Genomic DNA, 26,706 nt, shown 5'->3' on the forward strand with positions numbered 1-26,706 from the left:
AATCTTCCCAGGCACAGCAGAGTAAGGTGATAAGCAGTACAGCAGCATGGCAGCAGCGAAAGCAAAAAGCCGCTAACGAGCACTGGACTCTAATATGCGTAAGGCAAGCAAACCCTTGGCAAGCTCAGGAACCTGTCAGTTAAGAGCTAAACAGCAATAACAGCTATAAATTCTATCTAGCACATTCCAATCAAACCTGTCGTTATCTCAAACCCTTTGTGCCCCATGTTGGGCGCCAAAATGGACTGTCGTGGTTTAGCCCCAGCCAGCGACTAAGCCCCACACAGCCACTTGCTCACTCCCCCACAGTGGGACGAGGGAGAGAATCAGAAGAGTAACAGTGAGGAAACTCATGGTTTGAGATAAAGAGAGTTTAATACGAGAAGCAAAAGCCGCATACGCAAGCAATGCAAAACAAGGAATCCATTCACCACTCCCCATGAGCAGGCAGGAGTTCAGCCATCTCCAGGGAAGCAGGGCTGCATCACGCGTAATGGTTTCTTGGGAAGACAGATGCCATCCCTCCGAACGTCCCTCCACCCCTTCCGTCTTCTTCCTCCCAGCTTTATGTACTGGGCATGACATTATATGGTATGGAATATCTCTTTGGCCAGCCTGGGTCAGCTGTCCCAGCTGTGTCCCCTCCCAGCTTCCCGTGCACCCACAGCCTTCTTGCTAGCAGGCCAGCACGAGAAGCTGGACTGTCCTTGAGTACTTAGCAACAACTCAAAACATCAGCACTTTATCAAACATTTTCTCATCCAAAATCCAAAACAGCCTCACGCTAGCTTCTATGAAGAAAATTAACTCTACCCTGGCTGAAACCGGGACAATGGGTTTGGGCTCATCTTGCTTGTTTAACTGTAGTCAGAGATAGTTTTGGTTTTACACCACCCCCACTCCCTGCTGTGTTAAAGAAAATAACATTTTAGGTGTGTCTCAGTTGTCTTTAAAATTGAAAACATAACCCAGGATAATGAGAATAAAATTGGTTATATTCGTATATCCATTTTACTTTTTCAACATTGCTTGCTTAACTGCCATGGAAAGTTGGTTCAAAACACAGATGCAGAAATGAGCCAGTTATGTGTGAGCTGTGACAGAAGATCAGACTTAGTCTCTAGGATCTTTACAGCATGTTCTTTCTTTTTTCATTGGCTTTTAGTAAGACCGATGTTCATTTAAAGTTATGTTGTACATCGCATGCTAACACTTTTTTTATGATTTTTGTTTGTTTTTTTTTAAGTCACTCTTGCCAGTGAGGAAGCGAAAGTTCTGAAGATATAATCCCCCATGCAGTATCCTAAACAAATGCTTTCACTTCTGCACAGATACAGCTCAAGTGGTATTGGGAGACCATTCTGTACTTTAGCTTTGGGCATACATGTTTATGAATTTATTCCCTAATTGATAGACAGTCCTAACACTGTCTCTCCGAAGGATTATTAGCCTCATAACAATTAGCAGCATTTTTCTTATTGAGAATTTTTTTTTTTCTACTTTGATAAAAGGCAGTGAGAATTCTTTTATTCCCTGCGTATTTTCAGTCTGGGGGAAAAAAATCTGTAACTAATTTGTGGGGTTGATGTAGTGCTCTTTGATTTACTTTGGACATTGTATGGACATCTCATTTCTCATTTTTCACTTCAAAGATGCTGTTTTGTTAGCCTAAGATAGTCTCTTGGAAAATGGAATTTATCACCTTGCAGAATGAGTCATGTTCCCCTGTGAAGTGCTAGGAAGGAGTTTATTACAGCGTTCTACTTCCTTCCTTTGCATCAAATCAAGTATTTTTGTAATACCAGTGTACACTGAGAAACCTGAGATAATCTGAAGTTTGTTACCTGATCAGGAACTCGGTGAAATATTGGAGTTGACTTCTGTGTTTTGAGGTATTATATTTCATCTGTGTTCAAAGAGAGAAAAAGGTTGAGAAAAAGGTGTATGTTAGGTTAAATGTAATGTTGAGCAAGCATAGCCCTGTAAGTGGAGGGTGGAAATGGGAATAAAAAGAAGTTACTTCAGGGACCCAATGCTTTTTAAATTATTTTCTCTTTTTTTCTGTCCTTTGTCAGGTCAGTTACAATCTGTAGTTAATATTTTGCTTACATGGTATCTATTTACTGTTGTTTTCTTTTGTTTTTTAGGATCTTTATGCCAAAGCTATGCCCAAATTAGAAAAAGCTGTTGAGCATGGTAGAGGTAAATCAGTTAGTTTTCTTAACTAGCAATTTAAAATGCAGGATGGTACTATATCTTCTCTTAAGGGAATTCAGTTAAGCATCAGTATATATATAATTTCTAATGCATCTAAGACTACTTTATTTGCACTGTATATCTGTTTAAATTTCCTTTGTAGGTCATTATGAAATTACATTTCTAAACAATTAAAATCCAAGACCTGCACATATGTCAACCAATGTCACCAAAAATGACAGTTATGCAAGAAAAGAAGGAAAAAAAAGCCTCACAATTTAATCCCAGCCGGTAGTATTTGCTTGACCCAGCCTAGTAACTGAAACTTCCTGCAATGTTTATTACTTGTCACAAGTGTTAGGTCTTTTGTTTGAAATGTTGAGCCTTTTCATTTTGGTTTACTTCCTTGTATCTCCTAAGAATTTAGAATTAATCCAAAATAATTTGAATTTATCTTTGGTTTTGGAACCATCCTTTCATACTTAGGCTCATCAGGACCAAGCATGGATGCTATCTAGAGCTTATTTCAGATACTGCACCTCTTTTCCTTAAACTTAACAGTCTGTCTTTTGAACTCCTTTGTATGGAAAGTTTTTCATAGTTTTCCATTCCCCCATCAGACTCCCATGTTGGAGTGAGCTTTGTTTATGCTGTGTCTTTCCTTTGTTCTGTGACTTGTTTTTTGTACGGTGTTTTATTGAAACTAATTCTTGTTAACATGTAAATGTAAGAATCCATTTTGCAAATGTTTTTATCACTAATTTGAAAATGATATAATCAAGATGCAAAAGAGCAAAACAAAACAGATGGCCCAGCAGCAAAGGCAAAAGCTTCTTTGAAAATTGGTAAATACAATACGATGTTCAGTTTCATTCATGTGTCACTAGAGAAGATCTCAAAGGCTTTGAATTTTGTGCCAGCAGATCTAAAATGTGCATGATAGTTAAATGTGTTTTGATAACTCTTTATGTTTTGTAACAATTGCCAGCGTGTATTGATGATTCCTTATCACAAAACCACTTTCACATTACATTAAAGCACTTTGTTCTGACTTCTTTTCAGAGGGCTGTGAGTTTCTCCAAAACCCCCCTGCTGGATTTTATCCAAGGCTTGGTGTGATAGGTTTTGCTGGAATTGTTGGATTGTTTCTTGCTAGAGGTAAGGGGAACCTTTTGAACTGCTTATGTTATGATTTGGGATAAATTTTTTTATACTAATTTTTAATTGTGACACATGGGATCTGACTTACCTGTACAAGCATGTTTCTACAGTGTTCCTCCAATTTTAAAGAAACTTAATGTAAAAGGTGTGTAATAACCATCAATTATTCTTTATGAATACTGTATTTGTTACTGGAATCTAGTCTTTGATCTTTTCCAGTTCTAGCTTATTATATCAAAAGTAGGAAAGGATTTATTTTTAGCCTAAAAATCTTATTAATTATGTAAGTTCTTGATCACATATGTCACTGTAGAAAACTAGAGAGGAATAAATTATGGTAAAATACAGAGGTTCCTGAACTGTGATACATGTACAATTAGTTGTATATTTAAATTCCTTCAAAGTACTGTGAGTCCAGGCACAGAGCTGCTGTAGATGGTGATATTCAGCAAAAATACTTGTGCACTCTGGGTGTACTATAAATACATGCACGTTTTGTGCTATAGAAATGTGATACAGTTAATTTTATCACACTCATCGAAGAAACGAAGATGTTTATGCTTTCATAAAATAAAAGTTATTTTAAGAAATGTTAATTGTGAAAAAGTATTTTGTGTTTGTATTGAGGTATTCTTAATATAGTGAAATGAAGTAACACAAGAAGAAAACTTGTAGGTAACGGAACTGCGAAGTTGTAGAATTTAAATACTAGTGAGGACTTGCTTTGGATAAAAATACACCTTTGTGGGGCCTGTACGTGTTGAAAAAACTGGAAGTGTGTGCTTGGCTATGTAGAAATGGAAAGCATTCTGTGAATATATGCACTTACATATGCACTCCTCAAAATACTTAATTTTCCAGTGAAGATGATGAAAGCAGGACTTTTTCTTTTTTTTCCCTAGCATATTTTTATTAATGAAAATTAAGGTCTCCAACTTTACCCATTTGAAGTTCTTTCTCTTCAAATTCCTGCTTCTTGAGTTATGTGATTATGAATGAGATCAGCTTCCATCCTTTACAGCTGTAGCAAAATTGCGAGGGGGGAAGTGCAATCTTGGGGCTGGATCTGAAAGATTACGGGGTCCTAAGTTTAATAAAAATTAAAATCCCGCATAATACAAATGCCTGATTTGTGAATCTTTTAAAATTACAGCTTCCATCCTAACACTTTCTGTCTGGTTATAGTTTACAATACTGACTGTTATTTCCAGAAAATATACAAACTGTGGAAGGAAGTGCCCCTCAATTTTGATGCTACAGAAAGTTAGAACCAAATGTCCTCTCTTTTTATTTCTTCCCTGCCTTGGTCTCACTGGAAAAATTGCCCTCTTGGAAGGTACAAAAAAAAAAGTCTTCCAGATCTAACCACAACACTTGAAGATACAGCTGCCCACTAAGTAGCAAGTATGGCATTCAGAGATTAATCATATGAATATTGTGCAGTCATCCAGCTTGGTTTAAAATACCATTGAAGAAAATTTGTTCTAACCTTGTTGAGTAGTGCTGGAACAGATATGGGAGTATTCCTAAACTTCCCTCTAATGGCTATCTCCAGCATGTAGCAGCCTGCTGGAAGGCATTAATACCTTCAACTGTTACATTTATTCCTAAAGTGATATTGTAGGCACACTGCTAACCTATCACTATGGAAGACTTCCCCATTCCAAGAAATTACAACAAAAGTGTAATTTTTCTGGTTGTAAAGATGCAATGAAGCTTGCCTTTTCTGTGCATTCTTATAGCTAATTGGAACCGAGTTCGCTCTTCACAAGACTAGCAACATCACTTTGTGAATGTCTCTTGTTTACTGCTAAATTTCTCATCTCATCATGAGCATATGTTAGTAGAAACACTAAACACTTCTAATATGCATTTCCTCTTCAAAATTCATTATTCCTTTATTAGAAGCACGTGTGGCTTCCCATATAGAACAGGCTGTTCTATGAGGAAAAGAACTACTGCATCCTGACTGCTGTACGTCTGTTCTATGACCTTTTTTCTCCTGTACTGCTTGCTGTTCTCCGTTACCTGCTCCCTTCTATGTTCCTTTCTGACTGGATAAACTGCAGCATGCTGTGTAACTGATTTGGTGATGCATATTGTCACTGGCCAGCCAGGATACACAACCTGTGGCCAAGTTGTGATAAGAAGATGAACTTTTCAGGCAGTTAAATGATTTTTGACTTGTATAATTGAATAGAGAGTTCAAATTGATTTAAATGTTCAAATTTTAATTGGGGACTGAGCAATAGGCATATAGCATAGTTGAAAGTACTTTAGTTTAAAAGTACTTTCAAATGCTTTGCAAATTGCTATAGTGAATCAAGAAAAATTATTCATAAGAGCAGTTGTAGAAGAATCAGTATTTGTGAGTGAAGGTAACTTGTAAAGTTTGTATTGGAATGTCTCTTGTTCTGCTTGATGTATCGAAAGAATGCTATCCTAACCTTTCTTTGCCTGAGTCTTTCCTTGTAGTTTAGAAAAGAGTATCCGTTGGTATAATTCTCTTAAATATGTCTTAACTGTGGCTTTTACTTCATTATTCAGTACAGAAATAAATTATGTATTACTACAGTAAGTATAGTTGTAAAGTAATTTTCACTCTGGAAAGATGTTAATAAAATACTCTCTTAAAAAGGTTAAAAGAATAACTACTGATCAGAGTAGTCATGTTTCTTAAGAAACCAGTGGGGATGAACAGAAAATATGCTAAACTGTAATAAAATTGTTTTGAATATGAATAAAAAGGTAGGGCCATTCAGCTGTCTTGGTTAACATATACTCTAACAATGTTTTGAGTTTTTTGTTTTTGTTGTTTTTTGTTATGAAACAGGCTCAAAAATAAAGAAGTTGGTGTATCCTGCAAGTCTCATGGGTGTTGGTGCCTCCATGTACTACCCTCAGCAAGCAGTTGCTATTGCCAAGGTCAGTGATGATACCTTTGGAGAAGTGTCTTTTACTTCAAATTAACTGGTAATCCATTTTTAAAAGCCATGTCAGTGTGCTTGGCACTTTGACAAAATAACTGTCATTTTGTTAAGAACCATGCATTCTAGGCTGAAGGGCAGTCAGACATCTACTTCTTTTAGTGACTTTTTTTCTAACATCTGCAGTAGTGTCTTCAGTTTGTGGAATGTAATTTCCTTTCTGATTCTTTAACCTCAAGTAATTATAAATTAATGTAAATATGCATACTAAGTACAGTTTGTGTGTTTACTTACAATACTAGGGAAGCCAGAAATATCTTGAAAGCAAATGAAAACAGGGTTTGAAAGACAGAAGAAAAAAAAAAGGGGGGGGGGGGCGGATTTTATAAAGAAATCATAGGAACAACATTTTGGGGTAAAAATTATTCTTGACGTTTTCTGCTTTTTGTTGGATAGAGTTTTAAGAAAGATAGCATGCACATTCTGGAATGGGGTGAGAACTCTGCTGCATATTGGATGCCTTTCCTGTTTATGCATTTGTTATTTCAGGCACATAAGAAACATATTAACTCACAGTTACTTAAGTGGGTTTCCTGTGAAAGGAAGAACTGAAGAGACCGGACGGTTGCTTACAGCCCCTACTATGTCAGTTCATATGCCTTGCTGTCCACACTTAAATTGTACTGGCAGATTCCTCAGTTCTCTACCACGTTATTTTTCAAATGCAGCTTTTAACCACTTGCAGTGCATGTGTGTCAGAAACTCTATATTTCAGACTTTGGTAAATTGGCTGTCCAGTCACAAGGTGACTTGTGAACAACACTGAAGTGTCAGCATGAAAATATGATATTCTCAAGTACATATGATGTTCTTTGAAAACTGAAAGGTCATTGATTTAGGGACAGTCAAAACCACTGTTTGAACTCTGCCAGCACAATGATACCCTGATCTTTGATGGAATCTTTTTCTAGTGCTTCCAGGATTCAGATGCTCTAAATACAAATAGTTCTGTTGACTTATTCTCAGGGAGTGAAAATTATGCAAGTGACAGGAAAAAAACCATCAACATTTAAGAAGCATACGCATTTCTGTTGGAAACTTGTGTATTAAAATTCTAGTTGCCTTCTGAACAGTGAAGTGGGAAGTTACTGAATGGTGTTCAAACTGATACTGTTTTTAAAGAAGCTCAGTTCAGTCTTAACTATGGATTTGCTACTAACAGCTTCACAATACCTTGTTTATTTTACGAAAACTTTGAAGTGCGTGATTGCCCTTTGATTAATTCACAGTTCTTAGTTTGACTGTAATGAAAAATCTGATACGAGACCATGAGCCTGAAACTTGATTGGAATAGGTTTAGCTTTGTTGACTTGGTCAGGACACTAGACATAAGAGTTCGGAAACTTTGTGGAGAGAGCGATATCCTAGATACTGTTTTGGTTCCTCTAATCTCTGTTGCACTTTTCTTTTCTTAAAGAAGCAAAGTTTTAAGCATATCAGATCTTACTGTCCATAATTTTTATGCTTTAATCTGAAATTGGAAGCACTTTCCTCTCTACTAATTATTTTGAAATGTTTCATAAGCCTTTCAGAAAATATCTGTAAGCCTAGAAAGGGATGCCTGCAGTACAAAGCTCACTTACAAAGTTAATTGAACAGTATAGAGAATGTTCTGTAACATAAATTTTAATTCTTTAAAATTTATTCTTTATATTATGTTCTCTTAATATTTCATCTACATTTGAGTACTTCATCACTGCTATTTTGTTTACAGTGGCGTAGTTCCCTTAATGCGGTGAACTTTCAGATTTGACCATACTTTAAAAGGCTAAAAATGTTTTGGGTGGTTTAGGTTTTTAATAACGGTGGGAAGGAAAAGACTTTCTATTGGAGAATTGGAAATAAACACAGCAAAGTATATTTGCAGTTGAGGTACAACACTTGATGCATCTGTCTAGAAGAAAACCTTTTTGTTTAATTGAAATGTATGAGTTGCTAAGTGAAGTTGTAGCAACAGTTTGTCATCGGTAATAGGTAGTTTTCAGACACTATTCATCTAACTGGAAATGGAAGAAATGCACAGACTAATTACTGGTGTTTTTTTTTTTTCCCTGCTTTAGTAATCATTCTAATAAATCACAGATTTCCTAATTGCTAGTATTACTTTAATTTGTATAACTTTGAACAAGTGGTCAGACTGTATATGTGGTAAGGGAACTGAATTTAATACTAAAGTTTATTTTGTTCTGGTGGAAGTTTAACCAGTGTTTTGGAACTGTATTACTTTCCAGCTAATCATAATACATTCAAAATATTTTGTATTTACTGTGGCTTATCTTTCATCTAGAAAAAACTCTCCATGGTGAAGTTACTTAAATCAGTCTCTTTATCATTAGGATTAATTTTTGTTCTTTGTAATTAGAACTTATCAAATTTCCGAAAGTAGTGTGTGTTATGCTTCCCTCCTTCTTGAAAGAAAGAAAAGCTTCTTAATACGTAAGTTTGTTTCTTTGACAACAAACGAAATTATTTCTATCTCTTTTGAGCCTATACCTCATCACTTGCCCAATTCATTCTGTAAGGCATGAACAGTTGTACTGACACAACTGAGAGCATGACACAATGACAGGAACTGTGGGTTGAAAAGGAGGAGTTGGGGTCAATTGATCCATGTTTGCTGCAGAATGAAATGCTTGTGGAATTGCAGTGTGACTACTTTGTTAACAATGCAAATGTAGAAAAGCCAGCAGAATCTCAGTTTAGGTTCTCAGCACGCAATTTTAGGTCTTAGGGACCTAAATTGGTCATTAGGTCTTAGGAATTGTTGATGCTATCCCAGTTGTGCCTAGTAGGGGTGTTTGTGGCCCAAGGTCACTTTCAAACTATTTCAGAGTCCCTGTTGAGAACCACTCTATCTGACTTTTGAACTTGTTTGATCAGATTCTAGCATACAAACTTACTTACAGTGTTGCATTGAACAGAGATGATATTTTAGCATGTTGTGATTTAACACAAACAAGCTGGAAATTGTTGTATTCTAGCAATTAAGAATCCCAGATGACTGACTGGAAAAACTTGTCCCTCTTTGAAAGGAACTCTTTGTATGAATGTTGGAACGAACACTTTGAACAATTGAAAGAATCGTTTGTATTATTATTGTTCCTTTTGCTTTTCCTGGTTGGAACTGCCACTTCCAAGGATAGTGGTGGCAACTGCAGTACCCCCCTGCTTCCTCTTCAACTGCTTCATGAGAAAGAGAGGTATAAAACACAGGCCTAACGCGTGACTACTGTTGTGTCCATGAGAGGATACATTGGGCAGTTATAAAAATTTCTTGGCTATGTTCCCGTTGACCCTGTAACTTGTAGCTTACAGTCTCTCTAGAATTGTATTTTTCAACCCATGCGAACTGTGAACATGTGTGTGGGTCCCAGCTCTTGGTGGGAAGTGTGTACAGTGTTGAAACACCAGTTGATTGTGGCAGACTAAACTATCTGGGTTGCTGTACCTTGTGATGTAGCTACTTTACTCCAGTACTGTGAATGACCGGTTTCTTGTTTAGTGCAATTTGTAATTCACTTGGTCGTATGACTCCTATAAGAAGAATATTTTTAACTTTGTACCGTTAGGTATTTAGAATGTTTGTAAAGTAGTTTAATGGAGTATTTTTAAGCAGGAACAAGAAATGGCTTATGGATAGTTGTTGTTGTTTGTCATTCTATGTTGATAGCTGTGTCCTCAATAGCATTGCAGACAGAAAAAAACCCTCTGTTTGTTGTAGTTATTTTTCAGTCCTGGTAGGTTTGTACTGCTTGCACAACTGATCACACTCTCTTTCCAGATGAGCCATAGGCTCCTCTGACTTTCAGAATTAGTTTGTTGAAGTACTTGAGAATGAACACTCCTGATACTGAAAAAGAAGGTAACTGTCTATACCTGTAATATTTTAATTGAGAGATTTTTGCGATTTAACACATTCATCCCTGGAACAGTTGGTGTGCTTTTTTTCTGATGACTTTTATAACCTTCAAATGTAGAGAAAACTCAGTGCATCATACCCACTTGCTTAAAACTAAAGTACAACTGTAATTGTCAGATGTGGTGACAAATATGTTAGCTATTTGTATTTAAAACAGCCTACATTTTGGATTTAGTTGTGACTTGGAAATGTAGTGGGCGATTTGGGTTTGTTTTCATTCGAGTTGTTAAGTAGCCTCTTCTGTAAGGTAGTACCATGATCTCTGCCCAGAAGCACATCCCATACCATTGTGATACGTAACTAATGTACTTAATTTTGTTCAGACAAGCAAAGGGAAGTGGTTTTTCGTACTATGTGTGCCCAGTGGTAGAACTCCTGGGCACGGGATGTTGTGGATGCTAAAAATTTGCATGGGGTTCAGGAGGAAGTGAAACAAATTCATGGGAGGGAAACTCCTTGAGCATTGTTATACACATAGTAAATCACCTCTGGCTCAGGAAATCTCTGAACAGCAGATTGCTGGAGACTAGGAGAAACCTAAACTTTTCATTCAGAAACATCAGAAAACTCTTTCAGAAATATCATTCATGCTTGCCCTGTTCTTATAGTTTTGGTTTTCCAGCTTTCCCTGCTGTGGGAGATAGGGTGATACTTTCTTATTTCTTCATTTTGTAAGTTTTTTAGTTTAATAGCTGTCTGTTTGGGCAGATTGCCCATTTTTGCTGTTGTTTATATGTAAGAAAATTAGCAGCGATATGAAAGTGAGTACTGACCTGAGCCTGGAGCTGTAAAAAACTAACACTCTTGAGTTTTAATGGATGCAATGAACATTAGAATTCCGTATCATGGAAGGGTCAGGAGATACTCTTTTATTAGACTTAGTGATTTTTCCTGTCATAAAATTACCTGTTGGTCTAATAGAGCAAACGCCATCTTTCCTAGCTGCCTCCTGTTTTGAGAGTTGACAGCTGGTTACAGCCATCTATCAGCAAATTAGGCCTTTCTTCTAAATATCAAATAGAAACAAAGGGGTATTCTTACTGTTCTGTCAAAGCAGTGAAAAAGTAAAATTGCAAAATAGTGACAAACTAAGTAGGTTATATTTTTTTTTGTCTTTAAAATGGGTACGGTCAAATTAAGAAATAATTTGCATTAAGTTAAATCCATTGAAAACTAAGAAAACCAGAATTGTTTCCATGCAGCATCATTCCACCCCTTGTTATACAGATACATTTTCAGGTCGACTTCAGATTCTTTTAGCAAGTTGTCTTTTCTTATTCCTCATGTGTCATTTTTTCCCCAAGATGTTTATTAATGCTGTACTCCCTGAGCTTGAACAGGAAGATGTTAAAAATGTTGTGTTTTGAGACTTCTTCCACTTAAACAAGAAGCAAAATAATACTTCCCAGATGATTAAGTTCATGCTTTCTAATATCTTTTGTTTCAAAGGTTGCTGGTACACAGCTGTATGACTGGAGTCTTCAGGGATATATTGCTGTAGAATCCCTTTGGAAGGATAATTCTAAGAAGAAGAAATCTGGGAAAAAAAGTGATAAGGTAAGAAGTCTGAGGAATTTGATTCCTGAATTTACCCCTGCATTTTCAGACAAAGAATATACCAACAATAGTGTGTTGACTCAGCTTTTATTTCTGAAGACAAAAATTTCATTCTAGCTTTCTAAGCTGTGGAAAAATATTAAGCTTATTTCAAGTTCAACTTTCACAAATGCTGTTTGGAAGTTTTTTTTAGTATAATCTACTAAGTGTTTAATAGGAAAGTGGGAGTATTGTGATTGGTATGCTAGGGATCAAGGCTCTTATGGTCTTGATTATTTAAAAAAAAAAACTTTTTTTAATAAATAATTTTACAAGCTCCCTCTGCAATAACTTTTTTTCGTTACATATCTCCTCTTTGAAAGAGAGAAAATAGAATCTTGTTTCCAATTTATTCCCTTTTTGTTTTTTTTCTTTTGAATGGTCATGAATATTTGCTCTAGCATGATGTTGTCGTTGTGTGCTGCTCTATTAAATGTTACTATCTAGTCATAAGAACTAGATAGTTTATAAGGTTATGCAGCTCTTGAGGGATTTAGTCATAGACAACTAGCTCTGTGGTTTAATACTTACAACCCTGTTTTAGGAAATTTTGGTTTAATCTGTTCTCATTTAGAAGATTGCCAATAAAAATTGAGTTTCTTTTGAATCTGCTTTGAACTGGGCATCCTGGTGAGGTACCAAGTGCAGTTTGACAAGCACTGAGGTTTCTTTAAAACAGTGGTTTTGAATTAACATTGCTAATACAACTCAGTGAATGTCTGCATGCTTATTTTCAGTTTTAGAATGGAGCAGCTTTCCTTATTCCCCCTACAGAGCATCAGTGATACAGTACGATTTCCTTGTGTACTTCACCAGAGAAGGGAAGCCTTTTTCTCCAGCACTCCTGTAGTCCATGCTTATACAGTACCACCATTTTAAGGCACGTGTGCCTTTAGTTACTTTAAAACTCAATGTCTCAGCAAATGTGCTCTTCCATAGGTGATTTATAGTCATCAAAGCAGTTGTGCTGTATTTAACTCATATTATATATGAACTAATTTATGTGTGGTTTTGAGTTAGTTGAGATACCAATACAAATACTATTTGCTTATATATTTGTGTGTGATAAAGCAGTGTATTAAGACTTTACGTTAGATTTTTAAATTAAAAAAAATCAAAAATAAAAGTAGATTTTTAAATATATATGTAAAAAAAATGTATATTATATATCTATGTAAAACCACAGAACAGTTGAGGTTGGAAGGAACCTCTGGAGGTCATCTGGTCCAACCCTCTGCTCAAGCAGGACCTAGAGCCAGTTGTCCGGGACTGTGTCCAGAGGGCTTCTGAGTATCTTCAAGGATGGAGACTCCACAAACTCCCTGGTCAACCTGTGCCAGGGCTCAGTCATTCTCAGAGTAAAAAAGTGTTTTCTGATGTTCAGAGGGAACCTCCTGTGTTTCAGTTTGTGCCCATCGCCTCTGGTCCTGTTGCTGGGCACCACTGGAAAGAGCCTGGCTCTGTCGTCTTTGCACCCTCCCTTCAGGTATTTATGTACACTGATGAGATACCCCAGAGCCTTCTCTGCTCCAGGCTGAACAGTCCTAGCTTTCTTAACTTGTCCTCATAGGGGATATTCCCGTCCCTTCATAATTTTTGTGGACCTTTGCTGGACATTATCCAGTACTCAGTGACATCACTGTGTTAGAGTAAATATTCATAAATACTCCCTCCCCCCGCCCCCTCCCCCAAAATCAGAAATAAGATTCTATTTTGCTGTTTCACATGCATTTTGCATTCTACAAAATGCTGCCAAGTTTCAAAATAAGTGCAGTGTGATTGATTAAAGATATTAGTTGAAGATTAGCACTGACTTGTGAAGAAATGAGAACTTCTTTTAATGAATCATTACGTTATGTAATGCCTTGATCATAATTTATAACCTGCCTGAAGCTTCTGGAGTTAAGTATCTTAACAATGTTTTTGGTTTTTATCTACTAGACATTTCTGTTATCCTAGAGGAGCAAGCTGTCTTTGTAGTTGTACCTCTCTGATACAGATAAGCAAAGTGACTTCTAGGAAATATATGGAAATGGCTTAGTGAAGCAGAGTAAGAAATGAGAGAACTGCCCGTGTTGATTAAATGTGTGCCAGGGAGAGACTGTAAGGTTTTTTTTAACTTCTACTTAAGTAAAAAAAGTTGAGGTGTATAAACTAAAGCTTCTGTGGTTTTAAATTCACTTCTAAACTCACTACATCTTTAATTCCTGATTTTTAAGCAACTATGCTTGTTCTGTTGATACAAACTGCTGCCCTAACAGGCAATTTGAAAACAACTTTGAACTAGCAGGGAGTCTTGGTCTTTTACTGTGGACTTCCCGGTTGAGCCATAGCTCACAGCCGGTAACAGTTCATACTAGATTGACAATGATGTATGGCTTCTGGGTTGTTGCGAACCAGAAGTCCCATCTGACCACAACATGGTAGTTTCAACCCAGAGGCCTAAGATGTAAGGGGGATAGCCACTGGGAGAGAGATGTTTTGGAGAGGCAATTGTGCTTGAATAGACCGCAAGTATGGGACCGAGTTCCCTAGGTAGGTCTAGGTGTGGGACTAGTTCCAAACAAGCTGGGTTGGAGAAATGCTCACGTGTCCTGTCAGTTGCCGACTCTTACAACAGTGGAGCCTTTCATCAGTGGATACTCATCCTTTATTGGCCCTAGGCACTTCAGTAAATGCACTTGTATAGCTCTTTGAATAAACAAAAGTTAGTTAACCATACTGTACCTTTCCTAAAACCTAGGCTGTGAAAAAGGATCTCAAAAAAAATAGGCAACATGAAAATATTTCAGGAAGACAAACTGACAGCATCAGTAAAAATTAGCTGAGCTTTTTATTTTATTGTGTCCCAGGCTTTCAAAAGGAAACATGTGGTTGTTATTGGAAGGCAAAAACTTTTGAAGCTTTCATCTTATTATAAGGCTTATTCAAGCACTTGCTACCTCAGCAGAAAAACAAATGACCACTAAATAAACATACTTCTTTCTCTTCCTCCTTGCAGAGTCTTTAAATCACACCCCTTATTTGCCAAAATATGTTATTTGCACAAGTGCAATTGAATGGTTTCCTCCTAAAATTTATCTAATTTATCAGATATTGTCAGTGTTAACTGTTGCCCTTTAACTTCATGGCTTAGGCAAGGAACAAAAATGCTGTGCCTCAAATGAAGAAGCACTACGGACTTGATGAAGTTGCCTGCATTTCAGATGTTCCGTGATCTCTTACCACTGGAGTATACAGCCTCATTGTTTCTTTGTCCTCTGAAGTTGTTAGAGGGTATTGTTGCCCTGGTGTCTAGAGAAGCTGAACAGCAGTTGTAAAAAAATCACATGCTTTTGAAGTCACTAGAATGTAGACTGAAAAGTGTTCCTAACAGAATTCTGCTCAGAAACTTCCTTTTGGTGAAGCAGTATAAAATATAGTTGAGAATTTGGAGGTGGGGAAGGGATGGGCTTGGTCTTTTGGTTTAGTTGTTTTTTATTTTTTAAGGTAGTGTTATGATGTTTTATCAGGATGTGATCAGTCACAGTTAATAATGAAAACCTCTGCCTTTTTTTATACATATAAGCACTGGTGTGTCCCTAACATGAGATGTGAGAGGTAAAGTTTATCCTAGAAAAACTTTTTTCAGTCTGTCTCTAATGCTGTGTGGTTATACTAGTGCAAAAAAGTACTTTTTGTTCATACAGATGATTAGATCCACCAAATCGGTATCAACTTTTCTAGCAAAAGAATTTCTGTTATAAATAGAAGATGCATTTTTATTGGAGCTTTTACTGATACAGATGTGTCATGGAAGAAAATAAATACCTCTAATTCATGTGCTAAAATTGGCAAAGCATTCTAAGATAGATTAAGACTTTCGTCTTAATTTGACAACCCTGTGAAAGAATTGGGTTGCTTTGTATATTTATTTCTTATTGTCTTACTAGGCAGCTAGATTCCTTAACTTGTGAAGGCAAATATAAACGTTATTCTTGAGTTTTGTTACAGCAGATGTAACCCATTTAATGAAACCATGCCAGAGCAAAAGATGTTATTTTTTTGGTTTTTGTGACATTAAAACAGTATTTTCCTGTTGCTACACAAAGGATTCTTGCAAATAGTCAAACGATATATGGGTGGCTCTTCTTGGCTTGTGTTAATTTGTTATGTTGCTCATAATTTGTTTGATAGTCATAGGTACCACAGCTGTGCATAACTTCATGTTTGTGCAGCAATATGTCATTAAAATAGATGCAGTACGTTAATTTTCTGAAGGTTTTATGAAACAAAAACCTGTGCCAAATTGAGGTCATATGAACTGTAATGTAAGTTCTGCCAAGAAAGATGAATTCTAGGACCTTCTGCTGCTACATTTCAAAACACTGTGGTTGGGGCCCCTCTGTAGAGCAAGTCTGTCTGATAAAGTTTTGAATATGCTCTTTACAGTATAGTGTTCTGGTATCCTGAAGCTGGCTTGTTGAAGGAGCCAGCTCTTCAGGATGTCAGGATGAAAGCCCTCTGCTAAAACTACACAAGTACCATAAGTAAAAATCAGTGTTCACATTTTTTATTTCCAGAAGGATGAAACATTTTCTGAATAGGGGACAGCAGAAGTAGTTTTTCAGCTTCTGTATACTTTATCTCAATATGAAGTGGACAACTTCTCTACTTCTTCCCCAAGTAGAGGAGATGGTAGGAGACATGTAACCATCTTGTTGCGAGGCCAGGAATATTTTAAGGATTTTATTTTCTGAAAATCTTTCGCTTACTTTTGTGATCTTTACTCACAAGAAGTAATTCCACAAAAATCTGTGGAATTAGTGTTAACATTTATATTATCAAGTTTTAAATCCTTAGAGGAAGCAATAGTGAAATGGAAGATGTGTCTCTCAAACCTTGTTTATCTTAAACTCAGTTTGCAAAATTTGTGGAGAATCTTACCAACTTATGCCTTTATGTGATTTTTTAGAATGATGCATCTGAAACCGTTTTGAGTAGCCTTAGGTGGCATCAAACTTTCATTACTTGGGTTTTGCAATTTTGAAGGCTGATACCCTGCATTGCCTTCAGCTAGTCTTTGAGTAACTGGTCCCTCTGCTCTGCCCAATGGTATCATAGTTTGTGCAAGATCATCTTTTTCTACATTTCTGTTCTTCTACAGGTTTTTGCCTTTCAGTGCTTACAACTAGCTGAACAGTTAAGCCAGTGAATTGCAGCTTCTTTTTTTTTTCCCTTTCCCTAGCAATCTCTATTTAATACTGGCTGAGTTTATCAGCTTTAATACCCGTCCTTAGGTCAGAGTGATGGACAAACCATAGCAGCTTGAGGATTTTGTGCAGCAGCATAAACTTAAGGACTGTGGTTTTCTATACAAAAATTATAACTCCTTTACAGAAAACTGTTTAGAGATCAGTATTTCAGAGCCCCAGTTCAATACATACCACCTCTTAAGTTTCTAACAATTGTGTCCTCTTTGTCATTCAGCTCATTAGATGTTTATTTTCATGAAATGCAGCCTTTTTGCCCTTCCTCTTCTGCCTCTGGTTTTGATACTTCCAGAATTTGTGCTGTTGTATTGTGCTGAAGGGTTGTTAGCTCTCATACTATCGTGACTTTGTTTTCAAGTGACAAGGGCACGTGTTACGGCACCAAGTCACTTAAACCCAGGTTTTGTTCCAGCCAGTGAGTTAATAGGTACTGAAACACGTAGAAAAGCAGTTTTCTTCAGTTCTCACTCTCTTGTCCTGATACCGCTCAAAGGCTTTTGCCGTATTTTCAACTATTCAGGATTCTTTCTGTTCGCCCAACACTGACTCAGGCATCTGTTGTTTTTACTGAAGTGGCTGAAATATGAAAAACCAGAACAGCACTAGAACTCTAAAAACACCCTCCTTTCCAGGTCTTGTTCATTTCTTCATATGTATGCTCTTTTCTGCTTTGGCCCAATCAGTAACAAGATCTTACAGAAAACAGAATTGTTTGGGTGTTTTGTTTTTATCTTGCTATCTGTCATTTGGTTGTTGTTTAAACAGTTTCAGAGATTCAGAGAAACTCTTGCAGCTTATTGTTAGGTTTTCATTCCTGCCTGGTCTGTTGCTAGAAACCATCTGTGACTTACCAATACTATTACATATTATACATTATATATTTCAACCTATATATTTATTATGCATATAATATATATAGATATTAAAAATATAGCTATAGCTATATAGCTATCTTTGGGTATTTTAATTGTTAGCTGGTGACAGAGTGCTTCCAAGTGCAAAGCCAGCTCAACTTTGGGTGCTTGTTTCCTGCGCTTGCCCAGAACAAACATCAAGGAAATTGTGGATTTTCCTCACCTGAAAGCTTTGGTGGAAGTCGTGGTGTCAGTGTGTTGACTGGGGAGCTTTACCATAAGTGTCATGGATTGTGGCTGTAGCAAACCTTAAACTGTGCTTTAAGAGGAGATTTTTTTAAGTCGCTTTTCTTTTGAGCATCTTTTAAGACACAGCATAAGCAGCTGAGAGACCTTCTTTCTACAGTAAATGCTTGCAGGACTTGTCTTCAGTAGCTTCTGAACAGACAAGCAAAAGTTTGGTCTTCTGGACTAAAAGATAAACATCTACTTCTGACAGAAAATACTGTTCCCTGTCATATGCTCTCCTTTTATTGATTGGTACTATGAACAACAACAGAGTAAAACTTGTAAAACTTACTATTTCTTCTGGATTGGTTCCGTAGTTTGGGCTGTGGTGAATTTAAATGTGTTATAAGTAGGAAAGACAGAATCCACAAAAAGTTGAGCTTTTTTAGGGCACCTTAGGAGCAATGTTTTTAAAAGTGCTTCATGTTTCTGAGAGACTTAAGTTCAAGCTCAGCTGAAAATAAAAGATGGAGAATAAGTTATTGATTGACTGGGGGAGGATGAATAAGGTAAACAGTGACATTCTCTTTATTCTAAGCAATACATTGCAAACAAGAGGACAGAAGAAAAGGTAAATTATTAATCTGTGAGCCCAGGTGAGCCTTTGTTTTTCTTTTGCAGCTGTTTGGGTTTTTTTCCTGGTGGCCAGACTACCTTTCAAGAGTTTTCCATAAGCACAAGAGAGATGTATTCCTACCTTTGGAGTTACAATTTCTAAGGTTACGTGTCAGTGTAAAAGGGCATGCATGGCCATCTGCAAGACTCTCTAAGGGAGCAGCAGAAACTCACTTCTGCATCAGACTAGACTGTAATGTGGGGAAAAAAGGCACCCCACATTTGTTTTTTTGACATTAGGCTAGGTTGCTTTTGGGCATTTTTCTCTGTATGGAAGGGAAATTTTCACAAAAATCATGGCTTTTTTTAAGTTTGTAATTTCAAATTGGGGTATCTGTTAGATACTGTGAGCTAAGTTGGGGTGTCTTTTAATCACTCAGGTACTGAAACCTTACAAAAAGCATTGTGTACAGTCCCTTTAGTTCCAATATTATTTTCAATTTCAAATAATGATTTTTAAAATTTATTTTTTAATCCTGTGGAATCCCAATGTATTGAGCACTTTACTAATGAATGTGTTACGGAGATCTCTTATCAGTCATCTTTTGGCTGAAACTGTCAGATGCGTTAAGAATGCTGCAAAATATTTCCCCTTCTGCTGTGGGAGAGAGCTCTGATGTGTGAACTCCTCTGACCACCCAGATATATTAAATTGGAGTGGTGGTGTTGAGCCAGAAAGGAAAGACCGTCTTGAATATGTGCCTGCTTCTAATTACGAGAGGGCATTATGGCACGGAGGCGGCCTGTCTTCTGGGTCACTGATCTAAACACGTTTTTTGCTTCTGATCTGGTTTTGAGTGTGACTAGAGGACCTTGACACTTTTTTGTAAAATTAGGTGTGTTTATGTCCTGTGCTAGCTCAAAGGATGTCCTTTTCTGGCTACCCATGTTACTGCTTGGTCATGCTCACTCTTTATGTAGTGGGCACATACAGTGACTCAAGTTAGAAGAACTGCTTAACTGCTAATTCAGCAAATGAGTTTGTGTGAGGAATGACAGTTTAGCAGTGGATTGGCTTGAGTTAAATAACTCGGACTTAATCGATCTAGTGAAGATGAGCCGTGTGATGAGATCTACTGAGCTCACAGAAACAAAGGAACTGAGGAAGACCCCTAGTTTCCTAGGGGTGTGTGTCTGTCTTTGTGTTTCTGTGTGTGTCTGTTTGTGGCTTGGTTTTTTTTTTTTCCTTCTTTCAGGACAAAAATAAAAAGCTTACTTAGATGATATTTGTTTTTTACAGTTTAAGGCAAGAAGGTGGAAGAACAGATGAGCCCTGTGATGAGATCTACTGAGCTCACAGAAACAGGAACTGAGGAAGACCCCTAGTTTCCTAGGGGTGTGTGTCTGTCTTTGTGTTTCTGTGTGTGTCTGTTTGTGGCTTGGTTTTTTTTTTTTCCTTCTTTCAGGACAAAAATAAAAAGCTTACTTAGATGATATTTGTTTTTTACAGTTTAAGGCAAGAAAGTGGAAGAACATAGAACTCTCTGTGAACATCTTGGTTTTAGTTCATTTGTTCAGGATTGAGTAATCCCTGAGATGAGGCATCCTGAGTCAGATTATTTATTATAAATTGTAGTAAAATGTCGTAACTTCCAAGTTCCTGTACAGGAAAATTACGGAGTAGATCATTATTTTGAAATGGGTGTGGTTTGTGGATGTGATTTCCTATACTATGAAATATCTGGTAATGATCAAAACAAAGTGGCGTTTTGAAAGAAAGAATTACCTTTTAAAGGTCTTGCTAGGCATATTTTGAAGAAGAATTTTAACAACTATCTTCATAATTGAATCTTGATGTATTGAGTCCATATATCCAGTGCAGTATATGCAGGGTCTCACAGACTCAGTGTCTTATTCATAGTGTTTAATTTTTGCTGGGACATAAACTTGACCCATCCTGTGAAACGTTTATGTTTTCCTGTCTCTTCTGGCTTCTTTTGTTACACTTTTCCATCACATTTAAGTCATATTGGTAAAAATATATTTTTAGAATAAAAAGAAAATGCCATTTAATTTCAATGTGTAGAATTTAAGAATAATTGAGGCTGGGTGTGACCTCTGATCATTTCTTCCAACCCCCTGTTCAAAGCAGAGAAATCTTCAAAGTTAGATTTGGTGGCTCAGGCCTTGTTCAGTCAAGTGCTGAGTATTTCCAAGGATGGAGATTCAAAACGTTCTCTGGAAAAACTTCTCCAGTGCTCGATCAGTGGTGTGACAGTCTCCCTGCCCCTTAGATCTAATAGAAATTTGCCATGCTCCTGCGTCCGCAACTCTGTGCTCTTTTGGTGTGAACTTCTGAGAAGAGCCTAGCTCTTCCAAATACACAAATGCCTATTAAGAAACTGTGGATAGCAATTAGGTTCCCCCTTTGTCTGGTCTTCTCCAGGCTGAGCAGACCCACATCTCCCGGCCTGGCCTTGTATCTCGTGTGCTTCAGTCCCCTAGCCATGTGTGTGGCCCTTTAAGTATTTTTTTATTGATATCTATTTAAAACTATAATCAAATGCCTGTTTGTTGTATCATGCTTGGCAGATAGACCAGACGCTCTAACAAGCCTCTCTTCGTTCTTTGATTTCTATCATTTATTTCAGGGGAAGTATGAGAACACTCTCAAAGTATATGTGCTAAAAGAGACCTATTGTATAAATCCATAGAGAGTTCAGAGAATGCAAAATAGCAACTACTGTGTGGGAATTCATCCTCTGTTATTAGTGCAGGCAAAATGAGTCAATTAAAGCATTTCTGTTGAACTACTTGTTCTTTCAAATCCTTTAATTGCCCAGCTAACTACAGGAAGACTAAAATCTAGAAACAGTTTGGGAGAAGATGATATTTGAGTATATTATACTGAATTAATCTCCTCAACCACTTGATTTTGCAAGGAGTTTTTGTTTCAGCTTTTGAAGAGGGTTTCTGTTCTAGCAAAAACATTAATCACGGATTGCCTCATTTGAAATTTTGTGTGTATTTTTCCTTCCTCAAGGGTGATGCAGATGGTGACAAGCCCCTGGAAGTCCATGCCGCTTCAAGTGAAGAGCGAGCCCAGAAGTAGAACACTAGATCACTTGGCATCAAACAGGTAAAGGATAAAGACTGATAACAGTTTGTGGCTACAGCAGGAAAATATCCTGGAAAAGCTGGACATTTGCAAATTTGACTTGTAGTTATCTTCTTCATATTGATGAAGAAAGAGGGGAGGAGAGGTAATAATTTTATTCATCTTAACATTTCTCAAGAATGTGCATGCTCCTTAACGCTATTTAACTTATCTAAATTCTTTATCTTTAGAGCATAGCAAGTAAATGTATGTCTCCTCCAAGGGCTCTGTGTTAATTTAGGAAGGCTTTGTTAACGTATTGGGGTTTTTTCCTTCTTCCCTTCTCATTTCTGCCCACTGTACCAAAAAACACTTTGCCTTCTTTCTCACACCTGTGCAGGTAAGAAGGAGGGGAAAGAAATCTCTTTCCTACTGATACATTTTCTCTAAAGATTTGTCAATGCCGGGGTACAGTGTTATCTTACAGCCTGTAACAGTCCACGATGTGCCTGACCTTTCATGTTGATGCACCTCCCTAATGAGACGTGCTTCATCCGTTGGGAATGAACAACAGAGGAAATGGAGGCAGCATTTCCCAATTCCCCGAGCCAGGAACTCAAGTTGAGATGCCAGTTTTGTTTCTGACTTGGCCACTGGGCTGCTTTCTAAAACTCAAGCAAGTCCCATGGTGGTTACAATTTCTAGAAAAGCAAAACAAAAACACCTTCTCCACTGTTTGAAGATGGTTCAATTTCATAGGACAAAAATTACTCTGTATTTGAGGCTTATTATTACTAGTGATAATGTAATTAGACATAATTCAGTACAAAATAGTATGTCTACTCTGCCATCAGTTGATAAAGGATGTCTTTTTTTGAACGTGTTTTCTAGTTGCTTGTCTGTGTCCTATATTATTTTCACATTATGTTAAAGACTTATTTTTCATCATGAAGTAATCCTAGCATTGTAGGGACTCCTTGTTATTTTTGTATGCATTGTTCCATTTACCAGTAAAATTCTTTCTAACTGCCAACTGTGTAAATAGAGTCTGGATTTAGAAAATTGCACCAAGTTTTTTTTTTCCATGCATCGTCACCAGTCAAAAATGTTTGCAGATGTGATGGAATGCACACATCTGCTGAGTAACAGCGTTCCACTGTTACATGGTCAGCTTTAAAAGCAAAACTAGTTTTTAACTAGTGTTTTCCTTAATGTATTTTTAATTGCTATAGCTAATTCTCACAAGGGCAAAAAGATATGTTGGCTGGCTGATTTACTAAGTACATTCAGTACATTAGTACATTTCCTTTCCTTCAGACATAGGAATATAAAACCTTTAAGAATGTTTTCCAAGTATTTTATAGAATAGCCATGCAAAATACAATTTTTTTTAAAAAAACAGGAAGAACTGTTTTGTTTTGTTTTGTTTTGAGTAAAGATACCCAGGAGAAGAAAGAGGAAGAAAAGCTTCTCTAAAATTCACTAAAATATTGTGCTTATCGTGAACTAGGACGAAGCTACTGAAAGATGAAAAGCCAGGAAAATTGAACTTTTGTTTATGTATGTGAGACACTGTACAAATATCAAGGTTCATTACAAACAGAAACTAGTAAATAGCTTTTATTTTCTTTTAGCATATCTTATTATCTGAATATAATATCTGGTAGGTCTTTATTCACTTTTTGGAATGCTAATGCTTTTTGCTTGAGGCACCTTTTCTTTTTAAGGGGGGTGGTTAGAAGGAAAGGAACAAAGCTGTCAGGAAGACTTACACTAAAGTTGGTATCCAGACCCTTTGTCCTCAGGATTTTAATCATAAGTATACTCATGCTATATTATGTAAGTTTTGACGAAGACCTTGCTAACAGCTGCTGTCTCAGATGTTTTACTGTCTTTCTTTTTAAAGAGTTAAGATAATTGCTTGGGTGCTTAAACTACCTGGGTGCTGCTGGTTTTGAAATCCACTTGTTTTGCCACGTATTTCTGGACGAGATACATAAGTGGAACTGCTAGTTTTTTTGACCTAGAGCAACCAGATGGTGAAAGTTCAATTCAGTATCAGTTTTCAGCTGTTCTGCGGGGGTGGCGATTTGTTACTTCTGCTTGAAATCAAATCCAGTTATTTAACTCTGTATGCAAGTCCAGACATTTTGTTGATTTGGGTGATCCCAAGGGTTGGAGAATGCTGCTGTGATCTTTGAAAAGACATATTTGTTTATTCCGAATGAGATCAGTCCTGAAAGTCTCACTGTATTTTCAACTGTTGGAATATTCCTAGTTGAATCTGGTTACTAAAATAAATACAATCTCGCTTTCCTCATAAAGAATTGCCACAGCATGGGTCTCTGAATTGTGAATGGTCGGCCAAGGACAAAACCACTTCGGGTTGGAGACAGTAACATATTTCTCCATTCCAAAAAACAGCGGCATTGCACCTCTTTTATTATATTGTTTGTCATCGATAGTTATATACAAACTACAGCTCAAACCACATCCCATCGTGGGAGAAGCAAGCTTTAATTTTATCCAGCTATTGTGCTGAAGAGTTGCACAAAAGTGACATGACTGTGTTTTTCCGTGAAGATAACATATCTCATTTTCACTCTGTTCAGGTTCTATATTTGCGTAATTCCATTTTTTTCGAGTTAAATTACCCTAGCTTTACACCAGAGTGAGATTAAGAAAAAATGCAATTGATGGTAATTAAAAAGAATTCTTTTTGAGAAAGTTGGTTTATTACCAAGTTGGTTTATTTATTGTTGTATTTATTATATATTTGAGAAAGTTGGTGTTTTGTTGCGATGAAGTTTTCTTTCTCTTTTATATTTCTGTACAGTTCAATGTATAGGAATCAAATTCTCTGGAGCAGACATAATCATTAGTGCTCTAATGTCAGTAACATGAAGAGTTAAATCTCTTTACTAGAAATAAATTGGTATTGAGAATTTTCTTTGTGGCAAGTTGATCAAAATCTGTTTGAGGAACAAAGTTTTGATTGCACTTTGGCAAGGGAAAGAAAAGGATTATGATGTTTAATTCTGCTTTCTCCTTCCCTCTCCTCCTTATGCGCTGTCCCCTTTCCTTGGTTATAGGTGGACAAAGAATATAGATATGAGCAACAATTTCCAAAGAAAAAGAGGAAAACCATCTGAATCCTTTTTGATTTTGAATGTGACTAATCTGCCTTCTGCCTCAGGAAAGACTGACGGTGTGCTGCTTGGGCTTTTGGTATGGAATTTGTGAAAGGACACTACGTATTTTGGGTCAGCCTTGAGACCTTGTCCTCAGTTCTGCAGTGGGATTCAAGTCTGCCCGTGCTTGTCCCATTGCAGGATCAGCATTGCAAGTAGCAAGTCTCAAAATTCCTCAATCTCATGTTATTTATACATAAAATAAAATTCCAGTTACACAAAATGGTCCTGTTTTTTTCCCTCCTCTTATCTTCTTTAAATTCATGTATGTGACACTTGCACAGTCCATGGAAGGTTCTCGAGATGCTGTTGACAATGCCTGTATTTTTTAACAGTGAGGAAAAGCTTTAAAGTAGCATGATGTTTTGGCTAACATTAGCTAACAGAGTTACGCATGAGAACAATTACAATGACTCTTGTGTTTTGTCTGAGTCTTCCCCCTCCTTTCTATACAAATCTTCTGCCTCATCAGTGCCAGCAGGAGGTATATAATGAAGCATCTGTGAGTTCCTGTCTAGTAGATGGATGGGAATGGAGCTGTTAATGTTTGTTCTTGTTTTTGCCTGAATGCGCAGCTCAGTGGGAACCAGAACGTTAGGGTGGTGGGAATCAGCTATAGAATAACTTGGCTGTTGCCTTATTCCCAGCTAGGCGAGGGGAGGAAAAAGCGAAGCAATGACAAATACAAAAGGATTTCCAGCATTTTGAAATCTTTGCACAATAAAACCCTTTCATCGTTTGTTGCCACTTCCATGAGTTTCTCTTTTGGGGCATGATGCTTCACAAGTAACTGTAATCCAAGTAACTCAGAGCATTTAAAGCTCCATTGGTGAGTCTTAAATGTTCCTAAATTAATCGGTGAATGTGAGGACTGGGGGAAGGATGGAATTAAATGTGTGCTTGTGTGATATGTTAACATATCCCTACAAAGAGCAAGGAAGAAAATACAAAGTAAATCACATTGAAAATGCTTTTAAACATCTTTGTTATTACTTGGTTAGGTATTCTGGCTGAGTGTATTCCACAAACCTTTAGAGAAAAACAAACAGACCTTGGCAATGCGAATATCAGTCTGTGTGGGCATTATAAAACAGGCCAACTCTTTTTTAACACAGGCATAAGGCATGTGGTTGCCTCAGGCAGAAAACCAGATTCTCCGAACGTGTTCAGTGCATGTTTTTATGATTGTTTTAGGCTGGTAAAGATGGGTGTTGATTTAGCAAAGGGAGCAGAGTTCTTGCGTGGGCTTTGGGGGAGGTTTGTGTTTTGTTTTTTACTTTAAATTCGCCAACATAGTTCAGACAGGCTTGGGAGGATCAAAGTAGTGTTTTTGTCAATAGTGGAATGGAAAACTGGGAAATATTGGTCATAGCTGTGACTGCTCTGTTACACCACTCTTGCAATACAAGCACAGATTTGTTTCTTCCTTTAAAGATAGTTCTTCACTTATGCATTCTCATATCCTAGAGAAAATGATTACCATTGAGGTAGGCATACAGATTTTTTTCAGTAATATTTGGCATATGCCATGTTGGCATTAAAGAACACAATTACTTGATAATTTGGGTATTTTCACCCCTAGACTCCACCAAGATGTGCTTTCCTCATTC

At 37.0% G+C, this 26,706-nt stretch overlaps 1 protein-coding gene across 1 annotated transcript; it reads left to right on the top strand.

The window, feature by feature from the left end:
• Nucleotides 1-2,147: 2,147 nt before the first annotated feature.
• APOO (apolipoprotein O) lies at nucleotides 2,148-25,319 on the top strand (the record flags this gene model as incomplete). The annotated part of the gene is made up of 6 exons (XM_010284140.1): nucleotides 2,148-2,202; nucleotides 3,259-3,354; nucleotides 6,191-6,282; nucleotides 11,713-11,820; nucleotides 21,852-21,947; nucleotides 24,998-25,319. Coding segments are annotated over 5 exons (420 nt in total), but the record flags the coding sequence as incomplete, so codon positions are not given.
• Nucleotides 25,320-26,706: the final 1,387 nt, after the last annotated feature.

This window comes from Phaethon lepturus, unplaced genomic scaffold, assembly GCF_000687285.1.
Source record: "Phaethon lepturus isolate BGI_N335 unplaced genomic scaffold, ASM68728v1 scaffold20843, whole genome shotgun sequence".
NCBI classification, from domain to species: domain Eukaryota; kingdom Metazoa; phylum Chordata; class Aves; order Phaethontiformes; family Phaethontidae; genus Phaethon; species Phaethon lepturus.